Source organism: Ruditapes philippinarum, unplaced genomic scaffold (genome assembly GCF_026571515.1).
Source record: "Ruditapes philippinarum isolate M1 unplaced genomic scaffold, ASM2657151v2 ctg1154_1_1_1_1, whole genome shotgun sequence".
Taxonomy (NCBI): domain Eukaryota; kingdom Metazoa; phylum Mollusca; class Bivalvia; order Venerida; family Veneridae; genus Ruditapes; species Ruditapes philippinarum.
In genome coordinates this window covers 105,959-129,855 of record NW_026859004.1, presented here as the reverse complement: position 1 = coordinate 129,855, position 23,897 = coordinate 105,959, and the positions used below count along the sequence as shown (strand labels likewise).

Here is a 23,897-nt window from a genome sequence, read left to right as displayed (position 1 = left end):
AAACTATGTTTACATTCTATTATTACCTATTCTGTGTAGAGTTTAAAACGCAATATTTTGTCATTGTTTACTCAAAAGATGTTTTACATTTCAAAAGACACTGCTTACTAGTTCACTATAAAGAGGTGACAAGTTTGTAGATTTTTAAACCCATCAATCTCTCCGCAGACATGTATTAAATGGACCCTACTAGAGAACCAAACAATTTACATTTCTTATGCGTTGGTAGTTTTATTAGCTCACATTAGGACAATATCCTCAAGGTGAGCTTTTGTGATGGCCCATGTCCATCGTCAGTACGTTCATGCGTGCGTCAACAATTTCTTTAAACAACTTCTCCTAAACTACTCGGCCCGATTTGTTGAAACATTGCAGGGATGTTCCTTGCATGAAGCTCTACCAAAGTTGTTCAAAGTATTTAATTCCATAAAGAACTCTGGTTGCCACGGCAACCGAAATATAAAAAGAAAAGATCTTAAAAAATCTTCTTGTAAAATGCAAAAGAGCTAGAGCTTAAATATTTGGCATGACACATCTTCTAGTCGATGTCTACCAAGTTTGTTCAAATAAAAGCCCTCGGGTAAAAACTGACCCCGCTCCAGGGGTCATTGAATTTCGTTATATGTATATAGTAAAGATTAAAAAAATCTTCCTGTGAAAGTCCAAAAAAGATAGAGATTAGATTTTTGGCATGAAACATATTCTAGTCGATGTCTACCGAGTTTGTTCAAATTAATGCCGTAGCTCAAAATTGGCTCGGCCCCAGGAGGTCATTGACTTTCCTTATATGTATGTAGTAAAATTTTTGAAAATCGCCTTGTAAAAATCCAAACGAACTAGAGCTTAGATTTTTTGGCAGTAAACATTTTCCAGTGGATTTCTAAAGTTTGTTTAAATGAAAGCCCTATGGTTAAAATTGGCCAGGCCAAAGGGGTCATTGATTTTCCTTATATTTATATAGTAAAAACTTAAAAATTCTCATTGTGAAAATGCAAAAGAGTTAGAGATTAGATATTTGGCTTATAGTAAAAACTTAAAAATTCTGCTTGTGAAAATGTAAAAGAGTTAGAGATTAGATATTTGGCTTGAAACATGTTCTATTGTATGTCTACCAAGTTTGTTGAAATAAAACCCCTAGGGTCAGATTTTGTGCCGCCCCAAGGGATCGAGCCTGACAGTTCAATACCCAGAAAGGTCAAATGTTTGTTTTCCTTCTATTTTTCTGTCATCTTTTTATAAGGTCACTTCTCACTTAGTGACTGGCTGAACTGATTAATAAAACTGCTGCCAGAGCTAAAATTAGAAAACAACAACATCTAAACCACTGGTTCAATCAAATAATTTTACATGGTGACAGTGTTCGAAAATTGTTCAAATTAAGCTGCCCCTCGTTTTCAAATAAATTGTGCTTCTGTGGTGAAAAAGGGCTCAACATTGACATTTTGACATATTTCTTAGGTGGGCAATCCAGTCCCTATGGGCCCTCTTGTATTTTAAAATCTTTATTCGGGTTATGCAAAGCAAATGAGGCATGTTTAACATTTGACTTTAATCCATTTACCAATTTTATGAGAGTAATTTTTAAGTTTAAAGTTCAATTAATGCGATAGAAATTAAAAAGGCGTATACTTGCCTTTTATCCCCCGCGGTTCGTCCGTCCATCCGTCCGTCGGAATTTCGTTCCCGCGCTATTTTTCTGCACCGACTGCCTTGAATTCAACGAAACTTTTTTGGAACCATCAATACAAAGAGGAGATACGCATATCGTCGCCTTGTTAGGGTCAGACCCTTCAACACAGAGTAATGGGCCTTATAAGTTATGCAGTATGGTAGAGAGCAATAATCGTTCCCGCGCTACTTCTCTGCAACCACTGCCTGGAATTTAACCTTTATGGGAGCCATCAATACCAAGAAGAGATGCGCATATAGTCGCCTTGTTCGGTTCAGGCGGGTATAGTTATAACACATAATTAGTTATGCAGTATGCATATAGTCAAAATTTTGTTTCCGCGCTGTTTCTCTGCAACTAATGGCTAAAATTAAACGAAAATTTATGGGAAACATCAATACCTAGAGGAGATGCGCATATCGATGCCTTGTTCTTGATAGAAATATAAATAAAGCCTTATATATTCAGTTGTTGTGTTAGTTATAATCAGTACTCGACGGGGATATAAATTCAACGAATTTGATTGAACATTTTTAAAATCGTTCAACTTTTGTTTTAGACGTATTAATAGTTGTTATGATATCTATAGAAAGTCGGATGATTTTACAATAAGTTATTGGTTTTCTGCAAATAAAATGAGAAAGTTTATTGTAAAAATACTTTCTTCGTCTGATCCACCTGCTTTAAGCCAATGTAGGAATAAGAATATAAGCAGAATTATACCTTATACATAATTTGACAGCATGTACATTGATCTAACAAATCTTGTGCTAATATTTTCTAGCTATTTATGAAACACTGATTATCTTAATGATGGTCATAAAACGGTAGCACCAATCATCTTTGATTGGTTTGTGTTGACAGCCGTGCAATACTGAATAAACAGTGTGTCATCTTGTTTACCCCTCAACTAATTTGCATCAATCCAAAATTCACAGATTGACATTCACTATTCAGCCTATATATTTTTTTGTGAACATGTTTTCTTTAAAACAGTATTTTATTAAAAGTTGCCATAAGTGATTAAATAAAGTCCTTGTGCCTGTAGTATATTGGCAACTTACATGAATACTAAAGTGGGTTAAAATTACAGGTAAACGTCGCGGGGCCATGACTTACACTATACCCCCGTTCCCCCTCTACAACCCAAAACCCTTAAAAATAAATTATATAAAAAAAAATTATGACTCTAAAATATTGTAAAGGTATTTTACTCTACTTTCATTTTGCATAGAAATATCACTAGCATCTCAACTATCAGCGCATATATTCATCAATTTTTAACCAAACTTAACAATCTTGGTGTCAAATCTTAGATAAATAAATATTCTTTAAGAAAACAACACTGGCACCCTCGCTGATTATACGTAGCAAGAAATATTCAAGCCCAAACTGTCAACAAATGAAACTCGGAAGAGATCTGATTGAACCGTTTCGGTAAAACTCTCACGAGTAAAACACACTAAATTCACAGTGAATAAATATTTCTTTGTATTGCGTATTTAAATATGATAAAATTAAGTGATTATTTGTAATAATTGTTCAATCAAAGCATAATATGAAATTATAACGCACCTTTTTTCCTATATGTCAAATTCTCAATCCAAAATGAAAGTAAATTTGCACAGCAGAGTTGTTTCCCTTTAAGTATTTTCATTGGTCCGAGGTTTTCCTGTGACCAATGAAAATACTCCATTTGAAAACAATCTGCTGTGCAAATTTACTTTCATTTTGGATTGACAATTTGACATAAAGGAAAAGTAATTTGGCGTCTGCATAAAAAAGAAAAAGTCCTTGTAGGAATAAAAAGTCAGAATATGTAGATTATTGCATTGTATACTTTATACAGAATTTGACAGCTTGGAAATTGATATTACTGCTTGAATGTATTTTCTACAGTCAGCTTTTGCATTAAGGCAATCTTTTTTCGTACCATTTGTTATCAACAATCAAAGTACAATAAAGTTTATTATCAGAATTTAGAACATTTAATATAACTATATAAAAATAAAAATACAATAAAAACTCAAATTGAATTTAAAAAAAAAAAACAAATTGTTCATTACAACTTTTATCATTTTAACTGATCTCTAAGTAAATCTATTTTACAATTTATGAAAATATAATTTTGCAAGAATATGAATAATTGTAAATCCCCTTTTTTTTTATAGAAAGACGTTATGAAAGCCTCTCCGAAACTGTAGAATATTAAGCATCTTTAAAGTGTAAAATGCTATATATTTGATGCCGATAGTTAACACAATTGTTAATATATGAAATTTGAAAAAGTTAATATATGAATGAAATTTGAAAAAGAATAACCCCAAAAATTATAAATTATTCTTGTTTGAATATATTCTTTTGATGGTTTATTTAATTGTAAAAATCCAAGTGGATATAACAGAATAATATTTGTTCCATTATGGAGTGTGTTAAATAACAAAGACATTTTATCTTATCATTTTTGCATGTAAATGTATGTTTAAAGCTACATTAAAAAAACATCAACAATGAAATAGCTACATTTCGTTAATTAAATATTTTTCATATCGACTCCTGTTCTTAGTTTGGTGTCCAGACATTCACCAAAATGAGTTTTATAAGTCACAAATCTACAACCTCATTGTGGCGAAATCGGAAGTACAATTTCTATTTGCATGAGAAACTCCGCTTTTGGGACATCCGTACATCAATACACTTTTAGTAGCAGTCCGGTATATTTCCGCATTATATTACGGATGTGTTTATAGAAATTCAATCTTTTTATGAGATAATTACTTTTTTGTAAAAAAAACAGGGCTAATTCACCGTGAAACTTAAACGGTATAAGTTTGTTTGCACAAGAATATCTCCTTTTCGCTGTGATCCACATTGATTTTTACCCCATTGTACGGTAGCGCATTACACGAGCTAATTAAACAAGTTACTTTCTTTACATTGTTAAAAAAAATTCCGTATACGAAAAACTATAGTGTTAGTGTGGGGTTTTCCTTTTTTATTGATAACTTATGAACAATTTTTAATGAGATTTACAACAATACTGTTAAAAATGTCAACGAAACTATAGAATGCTTGGAAAATATGCTTACATTTTTTATTTAATGTAGCTTTAAGAAGACTTATAATGAGCCGGTTGTTATGTTAAGTACGTTATCCTAGATATTTGTAAATTGTCAGCTACATGTTATTATAATACTAAATATTTACTTGCATGCCTGCCTGTCTACGAGCCTGTCTGTTCGCTCGCATCCCCATCCACCTAACCAATAGGAAATCAAATGACACCCGCATTTTTTTAAAAAGCCATTAAAAATTTTAGGGGTTTTTTGGGTTTTTAAATCAAATACCTTACATTTTACTTCGTTTTGAATTTTTTATAAACCCAAAACACCCTTAAATTGTTAGTGAAATACCCTCTTGCAGACAAATTTTAAACCTCCCCAAATTTTTTTGGGGAAAAAAAGGGGGCTATTTTTTACAAACCCCTTTGGGGTCCAAACCAACAAATTTTGGACAATACCTTTAAAACCATGACCAGGGCTTTTACCCTGACGTTCACTCTCAAATGACATACTTCATACCTGGACACAAATTGAAAATGACATTCACTCACCAGTGACCATGACCTTAAAGGTCAAATTAATGATTTTGATTTAATTTTGATACAATTGGCTATAACTTTGTTATTCTTCATCTTCATACTTGAGCATAACTACCTTTTAGACAATGTATTCAAAAATATCAAACTCGATATTGACCTATAAATAACATTGACATTGAAGGTTGAATTGTTGATATTTCCCATTTGTTTTGGCTATAATTGGCCATTACTTAGAATTATGGATGTACTGTCTTTATAATTCGTACTTGTGCACTACAATCCTTGGTACAAGGCATCTAATAAAAATTTATTTAACTTGACCTCGAACTTATTTTGATCTCAACACCTAAGGTCAAAATTCGAAAACATTGCTATCGTTTTCTATAACTTTGCGATTTATTTACGGAAATGATTAATACTTACACAAAAGAACTTTAATGATAAAACTTGTATGTTGACTTTTTTAGATATGATCTTGACATTTAATTCATATAAGCAGTCAAAGTAAATTTGTAAAGTTTCATTTCTTTCTTACTATATTAATTATAGATTTGATTCGTATTGCAGAAAAAAACAATTATGACAAAACCGACATGCTGAACAATAACAAAAGGACATTGACCATTATTTGACCTTGATTGTTAAGGACAAATTATTGAAATGTGCTTAAATTATCATCATTGATCATTATCATAACTTTTCTTTTTTCCTGATTTGATTCATACATGCATAAATGAGCACATATGACAAATTAGACATGTTGAATTATTTTGATTTGACCTTAACATGTAATCGATGTTGACAAAGTCAGGTTTTTGAAGTTTGATTAGATTGTCATAACTTTTATATTCCTTTAAATATTTTATTCATTTTTGAAGAAATAAGAATTATTTTGATATGAATTTGAATTTAAATTGACCTAACCGTCAATTTCAAATTTTTATTGTTATCTATTAATACATTTGAAGAACATTTATGACAAAACCGACATGTTGCATTATTCTTATCTTTATTCTTGTCCTTTATTTGATTTTGACTGTCAATGTCAAGTTATTGAAATTTGCTTAAGGTTTCATAACTTTGTAATTATTTATGGATCTATTTTACATTTTGCAAACGTCACATACTGGCCTCGTAAATTCTCAGAAAGAAGTTTCATTCAATGTAACATCCCATCCTGGGGCGATAATTAACACATAAACTGCTTTCATATATAATTTATTTATGTCAATTTAATTGATTTGATGTATAAAGCATTTTCATAGCATCAAAAACAAATCTCTCAATTATATAAGAAAAAAAAGGGATACAAAATACAAATCGAAAATTGAACATCCAGTTCCAATTGTTAAACAGGCATTTACTTTTCAATATCGAATTATTAAACGTATTATATTAATTGGATATTACAATAAATACCATTGAAGTTAATGTAATAAATATTACTGTAATTAAACAAATATATGTTCATTTCTTTATGAAAAACATTTTACCCTATATTCAATGTAAAGCAATAAGATGTTTTTCTTAAACAGTTCTCTGTATTGTAAAAATTAAATATCAAAGGTTGATAAATAATTTGTCGTAATCTAACATAAACTGTAGATGTCTATTTTCTAATTAAATACAACTGAAAATGATATATTATTTCTTAAATAATATAAATAGTTCACTCCCTTGGCAGCTTTTGGAATATATTACTATTAAGAAAGTGGACGACAGTGAAACATTCTACGGAAGCGCAGGAGAGTAAATAAACACAAAACATGATACTTACACATAAGCTAAAAGAAAATCAATGAAACCATCCAATACATGTGAAGACTTTTAAGTACTTTCAACGTTACATCGTATAGTTTGAGTACTATTGTCCTTACGGGACATTGTATAACAAAAACCGGTTTTGTCACGGTTCGTGAATAAGAGTTTATGTTTGCGCGGGATATTGATTGTTGAAATCAGTTTCTAGCGAGATTTTCTACGTGGCAATTTCAAATTCAAGAAATGATATCAGACGTGTAGTACCTTTTGGTGATATTTTTGATTTTTCTTTATTAGCATGTTCGGAAATGTTTTCCGAGAGCGGTGATTCCTTTATCCTGAGGAATGAATTTAAAGTTTTACGTTTAAATTAACTTTTTAACCCGTGCATGCCACACGGAAACACGGTTTCCCCCTACAAAGTAGGTCTAGGTTGTTCAGTGGGCGGCTGTCGTCATTCCTAAGACGGATTTGCGATCAATTTTGTGAAAAATACATTTTTCCATAAATTGTGTTCGGGAACATGCTTTGTTAACGTGACCTCATAATTTTGCATAGGGTCAAGATAAATGCATATTCTGTCAATTCAAAATTTTATATAGTGAAAGACATAATAATGCAGAATTATTATTTTCATATCCGTGTATTAGATATATAAGCTGTTTAGTAGGATGTGTATTCCTCCATTGTCCTAAGTTTTGTTTACATTAAATGTAAATAATGTGGTAACATATTTAGTCGTGCACATACAATAAATAAGCATTTCTCTCGCAAACGCATAACAAGAGTTGTTATTTCTTTGGTTTTTGTAGAAAGATAGTTAGGACGAAGAATACCAAGCTGTTAAGTTAATTCGTAACAATTTCAAAATGATGATATCAACGCTTAGTTATGAAAATCCGATTTGGACATAAATAGTTTTTATACAACCGAAATTCGGCGAATATTATTATTCACCTGGTCGTTTGGTGACATTATGGGATGAATATATGTGTTTATTCTGAACGGACTTGTAGTAAATCAGGATACTTATGTGATGTATACACCACATTGCTTGTAGGGTCTGTGAGCCATAACATTAAATCATGGATAACGTCCATCTACCCGTTCGTCCGTCTGCGACCAATGTCCTGTCTACTCTTAATTGTTTGTACCGACGGAATGAAATTAATACTACTTGGGAGGAATCATTAGGAGTCGAGGTGCAAAGTGCATGTTTGACCTTCCCTGGCCAAGGTCAAAGTCACACTTTGTCATTATGTATGAGTTTTAAAATTTCGTGTCTGCACTGTATCTTGTGTGCCAATGGAGAGAAATTGAAAGTACTTGGCCACAATGAGATGGTGTGCAAATATGCTTTAACCGACATTTTTTACTTAGCAATAATCTCTAAACTGCTTACAATTATGACAATCTGGTTGTCTTGTACGAGAATGCTTAGCTCGTTCCAGTTTGCTGGTCAAGATGGCTGCATGATTCAAAATTAGAATAAGATTCAACAAGGTAGTTGCCTGCTTGACATCCCACCAACTGCTTGACTGACTCTGGTGTACTCTTTAATATATTGCAATGTGAAACGTTTAGAACACACAAGAATCTTATGTCTAGTTGAGTTGTGTGTAATTATAGCTACGTCTAAATAGGAAACTACATGAACTGGTATTTAAATCAGGTTTGAAACTATAAACGGGTATTTTGTTTTTGAGTAAGCTATCTTACAAAACTTTTAAGCTTCGGACACTATAACGCGCTCGACGTTTTGTATAAGTTGATATATATGTGTATTGAAAGCTGCTTGCTTCCAGATTTATTCTTATTGTGTCGCTTGGAACAAGGCGACATATAGGGGTTACTTTTGTCGTAGGAGTCGCTTTTTGTTTTAGGAGTCGCTGTCCCCTTAGGCTTTTCGGAGCATAACTCAGTCACTATAAGACTCCAAACTTGGTATGCATGCTTTTTGCAATGACCCGAGGTGCAGTGCACAAGGATCGTTATTCTGCGCTTCTAAATTTTTGAGTTAATGCCCTTTGTTAATTTTCATACTTTATTTTTGTCCAGGTCATTTCTTCTAAACCTATTTTAAAAGGCTATGGGACTTTAAAACTTAATAGGAACGATTATAATTCTCATTTAAAGAAGTAAGGGTACAGTGCACAAAAAAACGGTAATATGCCCAGTGTTTTGTTTGGTGAATTAGTGCCCTTTGTTGATTGGTCATACTTTATTTTTTTGTCCAGCAGATGAGCCATTTCTCATTAATTGTAAAAGCTATTGACTTACAACTTTCTAGGATGATTAGATCTGATAAAGAAAAATGTTGGGCAGTGCCACCAATAACCTTGTTACTCTGCACTTCTTGTTTTATATTATATTATTATATAATATATAGATATATATATACTAGTTAAAGTAATATAATACTATATACATATATTATATATATATGATATATATATAATTATATATAATAAATATATATATATATATTTGCCTTTTTTAAAGTTTTCATAACTTTTAATTATTTTTCCGGGGCCATTTCTCATAAATTATAAAAGCTATGGACTTTAAACTTCATTTGGGGATTGATAGTTCTCATTTAGATACAGGCCCAAAGTTTTAAAAAAGGTTCTGTCCCCCGGAATGGAAATTTGGGGAGTTTTTTGGGAACCTTTCCTTAACTTTATATTTTGGGGCCGGGCCTTTTTCCAAAACCTAAAAATTTAAAAAAGTTTTCTCGGGTTGAGGGGGGAAAGTTCTCACAAACATGGGGAAAAGAAAGGCCGGCAAGGGGTGAACCCCACAAAACCCCTAATTTGTATTTCTCTGATTTTTTTTTGTTATTTGGGGGCTTTCCCCTTCGAACTTTAAAAATTAATTTTTTGGAGAAAAAGTTAAACTTATTTTTGGGGGATTTTCCCCCTGAATCCCCAGGGTTTTAAAAACTCCTAAAACAATTAAAGTTTTTCAAGCTTTCACCAGTATTGATGTAAAAAAAATTAAAAATGAGTTCAAACCCCCCCACTAAAAGTTACATGTGCATTGAAGAGTTGGTGTTTTTAAATAAAAACCCCATTTTTTTAGAAGGGAAAAAAGCCCAAAAGACAGCCTATACTTTTTTTAACCCAAAGGGGACAAATTTCCCCCCTCGCGGAGCTCTTGTTTTCATAAAAAGTTTGTTTAAAAGTAATAAAAAAAATTAAAATAGGGCAAGGGGAACAATTTTCACAAATCAAACCCGGGGACTTAAATATACGGGTTTTTGCAATGCCCCTTTAAATTAAAATTGTCAATTAAAAAAAAACAGAAAAACACTTTCCCATTAAAACGAAAGTGTGAAGGGCATTTAATACAAACAAGGGTTTAACGGTGGGTTGAATCTTTTCCGAAGTTTCCGATTTTAAATAGTTTTCTTCAATGTTATCTTAAAATTATTTTAAAGGGGCCCTCCCTGTAAATATGCCCTTTTTCCCGCAATTTCTGGAAAATGAAACCCTTTGATTACTTTATGAATAATAAGAGCTATTGACGTTTGCGTCTGACGACCCAATATATGGGTGGTCACATATTTTAATATTTAGTTTGTAAGAAAATCCTTTGTTAAGTTATCTTAATTGAATTCCTCTTGTATAAACATTTCATAATAAAATTTAGATTTATAGATACATAAAAAATATGATTATCTCTAAAGAATACAAACTAAGAGTCAGTTTCTTAAAATGTAGAAAAAATTATTGACATACATCATGAATTAACTTTATAATATGTGGTTTTTTTTCTCTTGTAGCATGATATCGATTATTGTACAAACAAAGAAGTGGAGCTATCCAAAGAAATCGTAAGTGAAACTTTAACATTTCGAAAAACTAACATTTTTTTTTTAGAAATATGAATAAGGATACGAATTTCATTAAGCATTAAACAAAATATCTTGCTTATAGCAAATGATAATGAGTACGATATAAAATAAAAATTGACAATATACGGTTTACTAATTAATTCAAATAAAGATTGCCACAAATAAGATTGATTGTATTGATTAAGAATCAAGTTTAATAGAAAAATAAGCTAAAAGAAACATTTATGATTTGCCAAATACAACGATTAAGCGAGGGCACACGTAGTTTTCTTTGAATCAGACGACAAAATACTTCCAAGTAATCGGAGTTAGCCATTTAAGTTTAAGTTCTAAACAAACTGCCATTTTAAAAGATAGTAACATTATATCCTACATGTTCTATTGGTGTGCTATAAATACAAAAAAAAATGGCGTGAATCCTTGCCTTTTCATAAAATGCTTTTGTTTCAAACGTACTTATTGTAAACGTATTGTATAATATGTTTCCATTATCTGTAGAGATTCAGGAGATTAACGAAAAAGTGCTCGGCCGCCTTCAAATAAAATAACAAAAGTCCACGTTTGATTAAAGTAAAAGAAAACTTCTACGTCTCTGAAAATAATGTGTATGATGCCGGCCATTAACGAAGAGCATGAATTTAAAAGATGAGCTCAGATCCCCTTGTTTCAAGCCCTTTGTGGCAATACAAAAGTCAGAATATGTAGAATCAACCTTATACTTGATTAGTTTTTCATATTTTTTTCCAGGAATGGACATATATGAGGACTTTCTAGCACTTAAAATACGCCACTTTTTTCATTTGTCATAGTCAACATATAATGAATTAACTTTGGATATTTTGTATCTAATTATTAATCACATCATATAGGTTTGGGTCACAAATTGATTAATTACATAGTTCACTATGTTTCTATGTTGATAAATATAAAATAACACTGCATCATTCAACAAATGTCTTAAACCATAAATTCATTGCTAATAAGTTTCTGGACTCTGGTTCCACATAACAGTAACCAACCTCATGAGTCCTGCACACTGAAGACATATCAAATATTAATAAATTTATATTCACTTAATATACCATCATTTCAAAATTATCTCCTTCTAATTTTTATAAAAACACATTAAAAAGTTTTAATGTTGAATAGTCTGCATTTGATGCTATTTATTGAGTGAGTGGTTCTAGTGGCTTAATCTTAACAGTTAACAATAAAAGTGTCAAATCACATTAAAATATATTACAATTACATCATATACCTAAAATAAATGGTCATTATAAAAAGTAATAGTTTTCACATAATTACATACTATTACAATATATAATAATGACTTATTAATGTGTGGTATTGTATGCTTAAAGCAGTATGAATTCAATACCATCTAATCTACTCCAACTAACACTTCTTTCACACAGTGACTGGGTTCATAGTACTATATCAAAATCACCTTTCCTTTTCTTAGGACGCTTTAATGCTCATAATCCTATCTGGGGCAGTATATATACAATAACAAGGGTAATATAACTGAAAAATTGATAGATAACTTTCAGCTTTGTTTATTAAATAATCGGTCACCTACATCCAGCTACAGGTACGTTTTCTTGCATCGACCTCTCGATTGTCTACTCTGCTATATACCAGTACTTCAATTGGAAAGTTTTAGATAACCAGTACGGCAGTGATCATTATCCATTGTTACTAACATCTAATGACTCTATACCAGATGAAAGACGTCAAATTTAAAGTGAGCAGATTGGAAATATTTATAAGGCTCAGTTCTATTGATCTAACAAAAAATAAATTTAATTTCACTTCTGCTGATATAGCTGAAACGTTCTCTTCAGCATTACATGCGATTGCCTGCAAAGTTATACCATTAACAAAAAATAATAAAAGTAACAAAATAAAAAAAAAAAACATGGTTTAACGATGAATGTAAAAAAGCCGTTCATATACGTAAAGCTTCACTTAAAAAGTTTGAACATCGCCCTACAACAGAAAACCTTGAAAATTATAGAATATTTAGAGCCAAAGCTAGAAGATTTATTCGTCAATAATGATAAATAATCGGTTAGTTTGGTATCTAGAAAATAATGGAATTATCACTAATTTTCAGTCAGGGTTTCGTAAACAGCGAAGTACAAACGATCATCTTGTACGACTTGAAACTTTCATTAGAGAAGCCTTTGTAAATAAACAACACCTGGTATCAATTTTCTTTGATCTTGAGAAGGCTGACGATACTACTTGGCAATATGGTATCCTAAAAGATCTAAAGGATGCTGGATTTAAGGCAGACCTCCTCTTTTTATTTCTGGATTTCTAAACGATAGGCACTTTAAAGCACTTTTTGGCCTTAAAATAAACAAATTTGCTAGCGCTCTTACACCAGGTATAGATTGTTCTCTATATGTAGACGATTTTCTTTTATGCTATCGATCGAAAAGTATGAGAATAATTGAAAGGCCACTTCAACAAAATTTAGATAAAATTCAAGTGGGCAAAATGGTTTTAAATTGTCCGGGACAAAGCTCTGAAACCATAGGAGGTATCAACAAGGAACTTTGTAGGTAGATGGATCTCATTTAATAAACCTGCAGTGCAAAAGAATCATAACTTTGTCTTGAATTTCATAATCTTGGAGTTATTGCCCTTTGTTCATTTGTACACTTTGAACTTTGTCCAGGACATAATTCTGACACTTTAACAGATATGAAAAAAACGTTGTATATTGATAGATCTCATTGGGTAAAAGAACAGTACAGAAGAACCGTAACTCTGCGTTGTCTAATTTTGGAGTTATTGTCCTTTTTATACCACTGCAGTATCATAAAGCGATTCATTGTGTGTGTCTGTGCGTGCATGCGTGTGTGTGTGTGTGTGTGCGCGCGCGTGTGTTTTATAGATTATATAGTGAACTTAAAAACTGTTCTTGTGAAAAACTACTGGTCTAATTTCAACCAAACTTGGCAGGAATTTTTTCTTGGGTAAAGGGCTTCCAAAATTGTTCAAAGAATTTGATTCCATGCAGAAATCTGGTTGCCATGGCAACCAAAAGGAATGATAAAAGTAAATTTAAAAATTCTTCTTGTAAAGACCCACACGGCCTACAGCTTAGATATTATGAATAAGGCACTGTCTGGCAGACCTCTACCAAGATTGTTTAAATTTTAGCCCTGTGTCAAAATTGGCCCTACCCCTGGGTCATTGATTTTCATTATGTACATATAGTAAAACAATATTTTTTGTGTGAAAGGAAACAGCTTTCATTGGAATGTGTAATACATGATATGCAAAAATTCAATAGCTGGGAGTAAGTCTAAAGGTAATGATTTTCAGAGATATTTATGAAATGATTCAGGTTTTGAACTCTAGCAAGATAGTTGTGAGCTTTATAGAGATATTAAATGAAACAATTTGAGCATATTATAAGGACATTATGAGTTACACCATGTTTATAATATTGATTATGTACCTATCTAATCACTATTTGGAATACATTTTGTGAAGAGACAATAAATGCGGCTGCATTTACCTAGACTTTGAAAATATGTTACGATAAACTGGATGTGTTATTTTGCTACCCATCTGGGACGTGTTCTTAACTTCTCAAGATGTTGTAAAATTATTTGAAAATATCTAAATACTAGCATCATGTTCCTGTATATAATCACATGTTCTGACCTTTTTCAGAATGGTAATAAACTTCGATTTCATATGTTATATTAATATCTATGTCTATTTTTAAATGACATTTCAAGAAGAATATGATTGATCTCCTTTCCTTTATAATAAATATAATCCCAACAATCGTTTTTTTTGCAACGATTATCTAAACGATTTTCGTAAAAAGAATTGGAAAAAACACATCTTTTCCATATCTTTTTTATGGCAATGGTGGCCACAATACTATAAAAGTATCTTTAGCTTTTTTGGTACAAGATGTTTAATACATTTTTTCTTTGTTTTACTGTCAACATAATCCGAATTTTCTATGAAATTCTAAGAAGGGCAATGATCTTTTATCCTACGCAGATTGCACATAAAAATATTACATCCGGTCATTTTTTATAGCAATTGACCGCGTCGTAAAAAAGCGTTTATCTTTGATATGTGCACAATGAATACTAATGCAAATGTGGAATATTAGGTTTATCAAATATCGATGTTGTTTTATGAATCTCAGAATCATTGATAAAGATATTGTTCTAAATATTTATTACTGTCTTAAAACGAAACAAAACAAGGTGTTTGAGACACCTGATTTTTTCCTCAAAATTAATGACTGAACTGTTAATAAATCCTATTTTATGCATGAATTTCCTGAAGCCCCAGTGCAAATTTTGACTACTAACTGCGTAAATTGAAAAAGGTAATTTTACTTAATTTACAATAACATTAGAGAAAAATTTCTAAGTTGGACTCTTAAAAGAATCCCGGTATCGCAAGATGTAGGAAGTGCTACCCTTTAGCATGTGATCTCAATACGTACATTTATTACCCTGCATAATATTGACAGTATATTTTAACGGAATATATCGCAGTGATTTTTTTCCTTTTACGTAAGATTTTAAAATATGATCTTACAGGAAACGCAGAACAGAACTAGTTTTATATTAATCATTTCTTACAGGAACATCCTTTAAGTTTTAATTGCTATGTTTAAGTATTCGACCTTAAGTTTTATTTTTTCTTTTCTGCAAAGCGATTGGATATTTTTTTCTGTACATGTAACAGTTCATTTTTTGTAAGGATTAAGATATCATTTGATAATTAATTAGAACTCAAGCATCATTCTGAAAGAAAACAACTTTAATTTTCCATTTAAATTTGTCATAATCTTTGTATAAAAATAGATGTCTGTTTCCTTATTTAATACAAATAAATGTAGCAACACTCATATTCAAGGGCCATTTTTTATCATATAGAACAAACATAAGTCTGATAATTTTCGTTTTAAATTATCAGTAATTGCCTTAGTATTACCCTTACCATGTCCGGTGTAGCGTGAGATTCGTCAGACCCGTGAAAAATGTAAGATCTTACGAATCTCACGGGAGGGTCGTGAAAAATGTCAGACGTGAGAAACGTAAGACTATTTTAGTGGAGAACATTTCCTGTTGCAATTAAATTAAATACTGTCAATATTTCATTGCATCAATAAAGTAATGGTTAAAGCGAAGGAGTTTGACTGTTTTTACGAGTAAATAATAACAATTTTAATCAATGTTTCGGCTTTAAAATAGCCGCTCGGATGTTCATGATTTTCTACAAATTAATTTGGATTTTTATATTTTGCATAGATCTACTATGAAGTAAATATGAAGTAACTAATGGACCACTCCTTATGTTTTTTAAAATAAAAACATACAGTAGTGAATGTTGCTGTCCATCTATGAGTGAATTACACAAATGCCGAGTAGTAAATTGAAATCATCTTGTTCGGCCCTAAATGAACTCGACCAAGTCGATCATCTCGGCCACGATCTGCATCCGTTCAAATAATCCTTATGATCTGTTAAGAAATTATCAACAGACGTTTTGTGATAAATAATAACACCAGTGGGTATTAATTAATTTTACATAGGCTAATACTTGAACAGGCTGGTGCTTTAAACCTATAGATACCACACTGTGACAGACCCAGCACAGTGTTGGGATAGTTTAAAAAGGTAATTCTAAAAAAAAATATACTTTATATATAATATATAGACTTTATTATATATACAGTATATATATTTTTTTAGAATTACTTTTTTTACACTATCCCAGCACTGGGCTGTGTCCCTGTGATAGATACCTTTTATCACAGACACTTGGGGTGCCTTTAAAATCCAAATAAGATATATCTTTATCAATTATCAATCCCAGCACATGTACTGATCATATATGTAAAAAAAATTAATATAAGCTGTTTTGAAAAAAAAATCATATTTCAAGGTCTAAAATAATACACACACACGAGCTCCACATCCCAAGTGACTGTGCCTTTTAACTGCACTGTGCTGTCCTATAAACTTACATGCTAGAAGATCTTTCGTTTTAGCAGAGGAGATCTACACATTCTTTCAAGCATCACTGGTTGCAGAAAACACTATTGCAGGAATGATTGGGTACCAAATTTATTTTAAGCACCAAACTATAATCTTACAGCAATGCTACACCAATAAATCAAAGTTCCCGGCAAGTTCAAACACAACCATTGTTAGGTGCTCAACATTTTATATTTCGATATAATGAATAACCCCAAAAAACATGTTTCAATCATAAACATGATCTTTAGACTTGTAATCAAGTTTTCACTTTTCAAGTCATTACAGTCAGGTAATAAACATAAATTATAACTGAAGAAATAGAGGATAGCCAAGTTTTTTCTATAAATACAATATTTATTTTCATTGCTTGGTATAAACATAAATATTTCATGAGTGGTGGTTGCCACAAGTGAAACATGATAATTTTCATACTACAAACTATTTATAGAAAATACTTAAATTTACTTGTTTATTATATGCATTTGTATATGTAAGAGCCAAAATTATACTTTTATTAAAAATAGTGGGCCTAATATTTATCTGGCTCGACTAAACCTTGTTATTAACAAGGGCTGCATGCTGGTGAATTCAAAATTTATTTTTAGCTTGAGTATATGTAGAGCAGTGCTACTCTCTCATGCATTGGCATCTGTACTATTCAGTTTTAGTGCAGCAATATAATTTGATATTTCATTTTTTTAACTTTTAACTTCAAATATTATATATGTTCCTTATCATCACTCACATAATATGGGACTCCAGTTATTTTTCTCACTTAATAGAAAGGGACCTTAGATTTAGGTAAAAATTATTGCTAAAATTTCCACTTTGGGTAGAAAATCAGCTGGTGTACATAAGGAAAACTGCATTATTTCAAAGAAAAATTCAATTGGACTCTAGCATCAATATTTCTAGAATTAGCTCCCCTAAAGCCTAGTATAAGTTACTCTATACATGTTTTTACTCTAAACATAACTTGAATTTACTTCTTTTTTCAGGGATACACTTCAATATAATCAAAGTCCCTTAGCCTTGGTGCTACAGAAATAAGTGTTGATTAATGAAAAAAATAAATATTTAAGCGAAACCTGATTCAAACTTTGTTGCTTTAATTTAATAAATATTAGACTGCTGCATTATCTTACTACCTGAACCATACTAGGGATAGTGGTTCACAAAATGTGTGTTTGATAATAACTTACTAATAAATATAAAGGGGGGGATTTCGGCCCTCTACCAACTTGGCACGGGTCAAATGGGCACAGGCCAACTCGGCCCACTTTTGAAAAAAAACATAACTTTTTCTGATAACTGCAAGCTGTTTCAAACTTTTTTCCTTGACATGTCAAAGTCAAACATTCAGTATCAGGCATAATTTCAGTTTCAAAGTCAAACCGGCAATCAAAAATAAACATGCATGAAACAATTTGCTGATCACTTATAAATTCAATATAACAATCTGGCACATAGTAAATATTTACAATTTCTCCAAGAAAATCGCCTGGCCTGTTTGTTATGTTTATCGAAATAATATGACGTGAATATCGATGATGTCATTTTGGAAATTATTTATAAATTGTGACGTCACTTCATTAAGTTGGTGCTTAAAACTTAACTATTCGCTATCTAATCTGTTCTTAATTGAAAACGAATAAAATAACAAAAAGACTTGTCAGGATATTAGATAAAATTGTTGGATTAAAGGCTAATAAGCTATTGAAACAAGTCTGTTAAAATGGGGGGAGCTTATTTTTGATATCAGGTTACTAACCTGATATCAAAAATAATTATCAGTCAAGTGTTATCGAGCAGTTATCATCGCAGTTGCATGATAAAAATTAATATAATACAAATGTGTTCCCTTCAAAATGATGCTTTTTGTTTGTAAAGTGATCTTCAATAAAAAAAGAAATATAAACTTGTTTACTTATTATATAAAATATTTTTAAATGTTTGTTATTTATCTTGTATACATAAAACAACATGTAATGCATTTATCAACAGGCAATGTATTTTGCAATGTCACAAGGATGGATTGTAATGAATTCATATATCCCAAATCATTGAAAACTCTATTACCAAAAATGTAATAATAATTTAAGAAAACGTCTTTCAACGTTTGTGAATAAGTCCATTTATCCTGCTACTGTCTATATCATCAGCTGGATAAAGCTTTGCCTGATAAACTTATCTATCTCCAGTCATTACGTCATATGATTACGTCACGTGTTTAGCAGCAAAACAAAATTACATATAGATGCTATTTTATCGGGGAAAAAGAAGAATGAAACCATCTAATTATTATAAAAACACGATTAAAGCAGGATAAATCAAATACATGGTTGATGTCGGGATGGAGAAGGTTTATCCGGTTCGCTACGAAAGTGAATCTTGGTTTATCCGGTTCGCTACGAAAGTGAATCTTGGTTCGCTTAAGCTCGCCAAGACACTTTCTCGCTCACCGGATAAACCTTCTCCATCCCGACATCAACCATGTATTTTCTATATATCAATAATATGGTTCCAACAACAGACAGTGATAAAACAAACCAATATATTAACACTGATAATCAGATTAATAAATTTTTAAGTGGGCCGAGTTGACTATGGAGTTGATCCGTGCCGAGTTGGAATAGGGCCGAGCTGACTCGGGGCCGAGCCGACACTTATTCAAATCAAATACATATAATTAGACAATATATCAGTAAATTTAAGTGTGCCATACCCCTAGATCTACAAATGTCGGCTGGCTGGTCGGCTAAAACAAAATTAAGAAACGAAAGGTTGAGCTACATACCGCCCATTTCTTAAAACAGACGGGCCGAAACAGACTGACATGGCCTACAGTACCTGTAAGCATTAATAAAAACTAACATACTTTCATCGATGCTTGAAATAACCACATTCTAATATAAAATATCAAAACAAGCTTACCTCGATCAAAGCTCTTCGATTTTCCAGGATTTTCCATCAACTCGACATCGGGAACGAACGATGTCGAAAGACTGCCACTGATTTGGCCACACGATACGTTGTCACAGATAAATAAAAGTTGGTATCGTAGAAAATATCTCTATGCTCATGAATAAAAGGAAGAACTACACTTTGATTAATTAATGAGCTTCTAAACGAGGTTAACACACAATTGTACCAGAAAGTCTTACATTTCTCACGGCCCCGTCCGACAACTACCTGCGCATGCGCAGATCGTAAAGTCTTACGTTTCTCACGGGTCTGACAAAATTCACGCCACACCGGTATCACCTGCTACTTGTTATGCAGGTGCGACCTCATATACCCTTATGTAAAAATATTGAAAGTTCATGATAACGATATTTTGCTCTGGGATTCTCGTAATATTATAAGCATTGCTGTATATATATTATAGATGAACTTCATTGATGATGATCTTTTTGTAGGTCAACGTTATACTTTTAACCAAGGCCACCAAAAATATTTATAGCTCTGAAAACAATGATGACATCGACGACCCTAGCACGTGTGCAATGTTCAGCCAAGGAAATGAATTAATTGATTTATTAATCATAATAAGTAAACACTCTTTACACTTTAATTTCAAACCTTAAAAAAATATCGTTTTATTCCAATATAAATATGCCTCTTTAAACACAAATTAACCGATTTCATGGATTTTTCATAAACCAAGACTCTTAGTTATGCTTTATTTTAACTATGTATAATGAAATATATGCAGCCTCAGCGTTGCTCGTGTTTACCTATATAAATATAAAATATTTTATGGACAATTGTACTGACAAAATGTACTGAAAAATGACAAAGTTTTTGTTTCTCTCGCCTTGCACACGTTTGTAGGAATGTTTAATTTTTGCTGAATCAACATGTCATAAGGATATTTAGATTTTTAGATTGATCAAAGTATTTAGGGAAAAAATGGATAGCTGTATAGATTAAATATTAAATTAAAATGGTTTCTTTGTGTGAAGCAATGCAGTCGGAAACTTTAACATTAATCATATATTAGCTCAAATTTCAACATGCGCGTTTTCTTTTTTAGGAAATGATTCGTGGCAACATTGAAATAAATCGTCGCAACAAGGTAGGTGAAATTTCAATATTTTGGCAAACTAACATATCTTCTGAAAATACAAAATAAGTATACGAATACATTTCATTAATCATTTAACAAAATACCTTGCCTATAGACAAATATTAATGATACATGAGTAAAGCGAGAAAATAAAAATAAAAGAATAGTTAACAATATATATTTTCACCATTTTTATGTTTAAATGTTGAATTCTGCTTAAGCTGGTGCTAGGGGGCGGGGACGGTAACTTGCACTTTCCAGTATCGTCAATGAACAGGCACAATCAAAAACCGAGCCTGCAACATTTTTTCTATTTATTTTATGGAAGTTCCAGTGCAATTTTTTTGACTACTTATTGCGTAAATTGAAAAAAATGTTATTTTACTAAATTTACAATAACATCATAGATAATTTCTTTAGTGTGACTCTAATTCCGGTGTCGAACAATGTAAGAAGTGCTACCTGTTAGGCTTATGTGATCTCAATACATACATTCATTACCCTGCATAATATTGACAGTATATTTTATCGTTATACACCGAAGTGCTTCTTGTCCTTATACGTACGATTTTTACAAAATGATCTTAAAGGAAACACAGAACAGATCTAGTTTTATATTAATCATCTCTTACAGGAACACCCTTAAACTTTTTAATGTATAAGTTCGACCTTTATTTTCTCTGCGAAGCGATTGGATATTTTTTCTGTTCATGTAACAGTTATTTATATGTAAGAGTTAAAATATCATTTGATCATAGATTAGAACTACTGCTTCATTCTGATTAATACTTCTGCATTTAATTTTGTCATAACCTTAAGTTTGTATAAAAAGTATAAATCTTTTTTTCTTATACAATGCAAATTAAGTCAATGACAATCATATTCATGTGCCATTTTTATTATTTGATCATATAGAAAAAAACTTAAGATTAATAATTTACGTTAATTGCCTAAGTATTACCCTTACCATGTCCGGTATCATCCAGATGTAAAATTTGCTAATTGTTATGCAGGCGCGACCTCAAACAGGGAGTGACGTACATATATCCTTACGTGGTCATGATAACGATATTTTGCTCTGCGTTTCTCGTAATATGACCAGCAATGTATGTGACTTAATTAATGTATTTATCATAATAAGTAAACACTCCTTACAGTTTTATTTCAAACATAAAAATACCATGTTATCTCAGCATAAATATATCATTCAAAACACAATCTAACTAATTCCATGCGGAAGTTGTATAAACCAAGACACTGAGGTAGAAATTCGCGTTGTCCTTGGTGACATATGCGTCATGTAACCTATGTATCAGATAATATATATCCATCCTCAGCGTTGCTCGTGTTTACCAATATAAATCTATCATATTTTAATGACAATTGTACTGACAAAATGTACTGACAAAGTTTTATTTTTTTCTTCGTTTGCACATGTTTATAGGAATGTTTAATTTCCGTTGAATCAAAATGTCATAAGGAAATGTAGATGTTACGATTGATCAATGTAATGATGGAAAAACTGGATAACTCTATAGATAAAATATTAAATAAGAGGGGGCTACTCTGTGTGAAGCAATGCAGTCGGAAACTTTGACATTAATCATATATTAGCACAAATATCAAAATGTGCGTTTTCTTTTTTAGGAAATCATTGAAATGATTCGTCGCAACAAGGTAGGTGAAACTTTAACATTTTGGTAAGTTAACTAATCTTCTGAAAATACAAAAAAATAATACGAATACATTTTATTAATCATTAAATAAAAAAAGCTTGCTTATAAACAAATAATAAAATAATAATGATACACAAGGAAAGTGAGAAAATAAAAGAACTGTTAACAATTATAGTTTTCTAAAGAATTTTAATAAAATATAGAAACAAATAAGTTGTACATATATTTTAAAACCATGAAATTGCTCTTCCCTTCGAAAGTCTTGACATAGGGTATCTCTACCCGTAACAAAAACTTGTCCTTCTTGCAAATTAAATTATTTTGGTGAATTACTAAAATATGCATATCGCTTTCTTCGAAGAAGTGGCACAAAGAGCAAGGGGTGGATCGAAACGAAACACTCGATGTTTAGCGCAAGGCGAAATCAACAATATAGTTTACTATCGGAATTAAGAAATATAAAAATTAAAATTAAATCGTGTTTGGAAACCAAATTGATCATTACAACTTTAATCATTTTAACTGATGTCTAAGTAAACCTATTTCACAACTTATGAGAATATAGTTTTGCATGGATATTTAATTTATAATTTGAGCGTCATACACATATTCTTTTTATCAAAGCCTCCCCGAAACTGTAGAATATTCAGCATCTTTAAAGTGTATAATGCTATATATCTGATGTCGATAGTTAAAACAATTTTTCATGCTTTTTGAAAAAGAATAACCCCAAAAATGTATGATACTTAACTTTTAAAAATCCAAATTCATATAGCAGAATAATATTGTGTTCAATAATGGAGAGTGTTAAATAACAGATACATTTGATCCTATTATTCTTTCATGCAAATGTTTGTTTAGGAAGACTTATAATTAGCCGGCTGTTATGTTAAGTAATTTATCCTATTTATTTGTTAATTGTCAGCTACATGTAAAATAATAAGTATGTGTCTGCCTGCCTACCTGCCAGCCTGCCAGCTTGTTTGCTCGCATCCATCCATATAACAAATAGCAATCAAATGACACAGCATTTCAAACAGCCATTAGATTAAACAGGCTTATTCGTCTTACATATCGCTACAGTTTTGAATGTTATAATAAAACACACTAACTTGTTGGTGATATACATCTCGTTAAGACACATTTTCACTCGTTATATTTTTGATAGACAAATTAGCTTTTGCTACTGGCATGGTGTACACACAACCCTTTGGACAAACCCTTAAAGCT

At 31.4% G+C, this 23,897-nt stretch overlaps 1 protein-coding gene across 2 annotated transcripts in view; it reads left to right on the top strand.

The window, feature by feature from the left end:
* The first annotated feature begins 10,800 nt into the window (after positions 1-10,800).
* The window catches only part of LOC132754893 (uncharacterized), a 116,114-nt gene continuing 103,017 nt past the window's right edge, over positions 10,801-23,897 (top strand). For both annotated transcript variants that reach the window (XM_060745641.1, XM_060745640.1), the window contains exons 1-3: positions 10,801-10,866; positions 20,959-21,000; positions 22,639-22,668. In XM_060745641.1, coding sequence (XP_060601624.1) covers positions 20,962-21,000; positions 22,639-22,668 — 69 coding nt within the window. In that variant the 5' untranslated portion in view covers positions 10,801-10,866; positions 20,959-20,961. The remainder of the gene's footprint in view (positions 10,867-20,958; positions 21,001-22,638; positions 22,669-23,897) is intronic.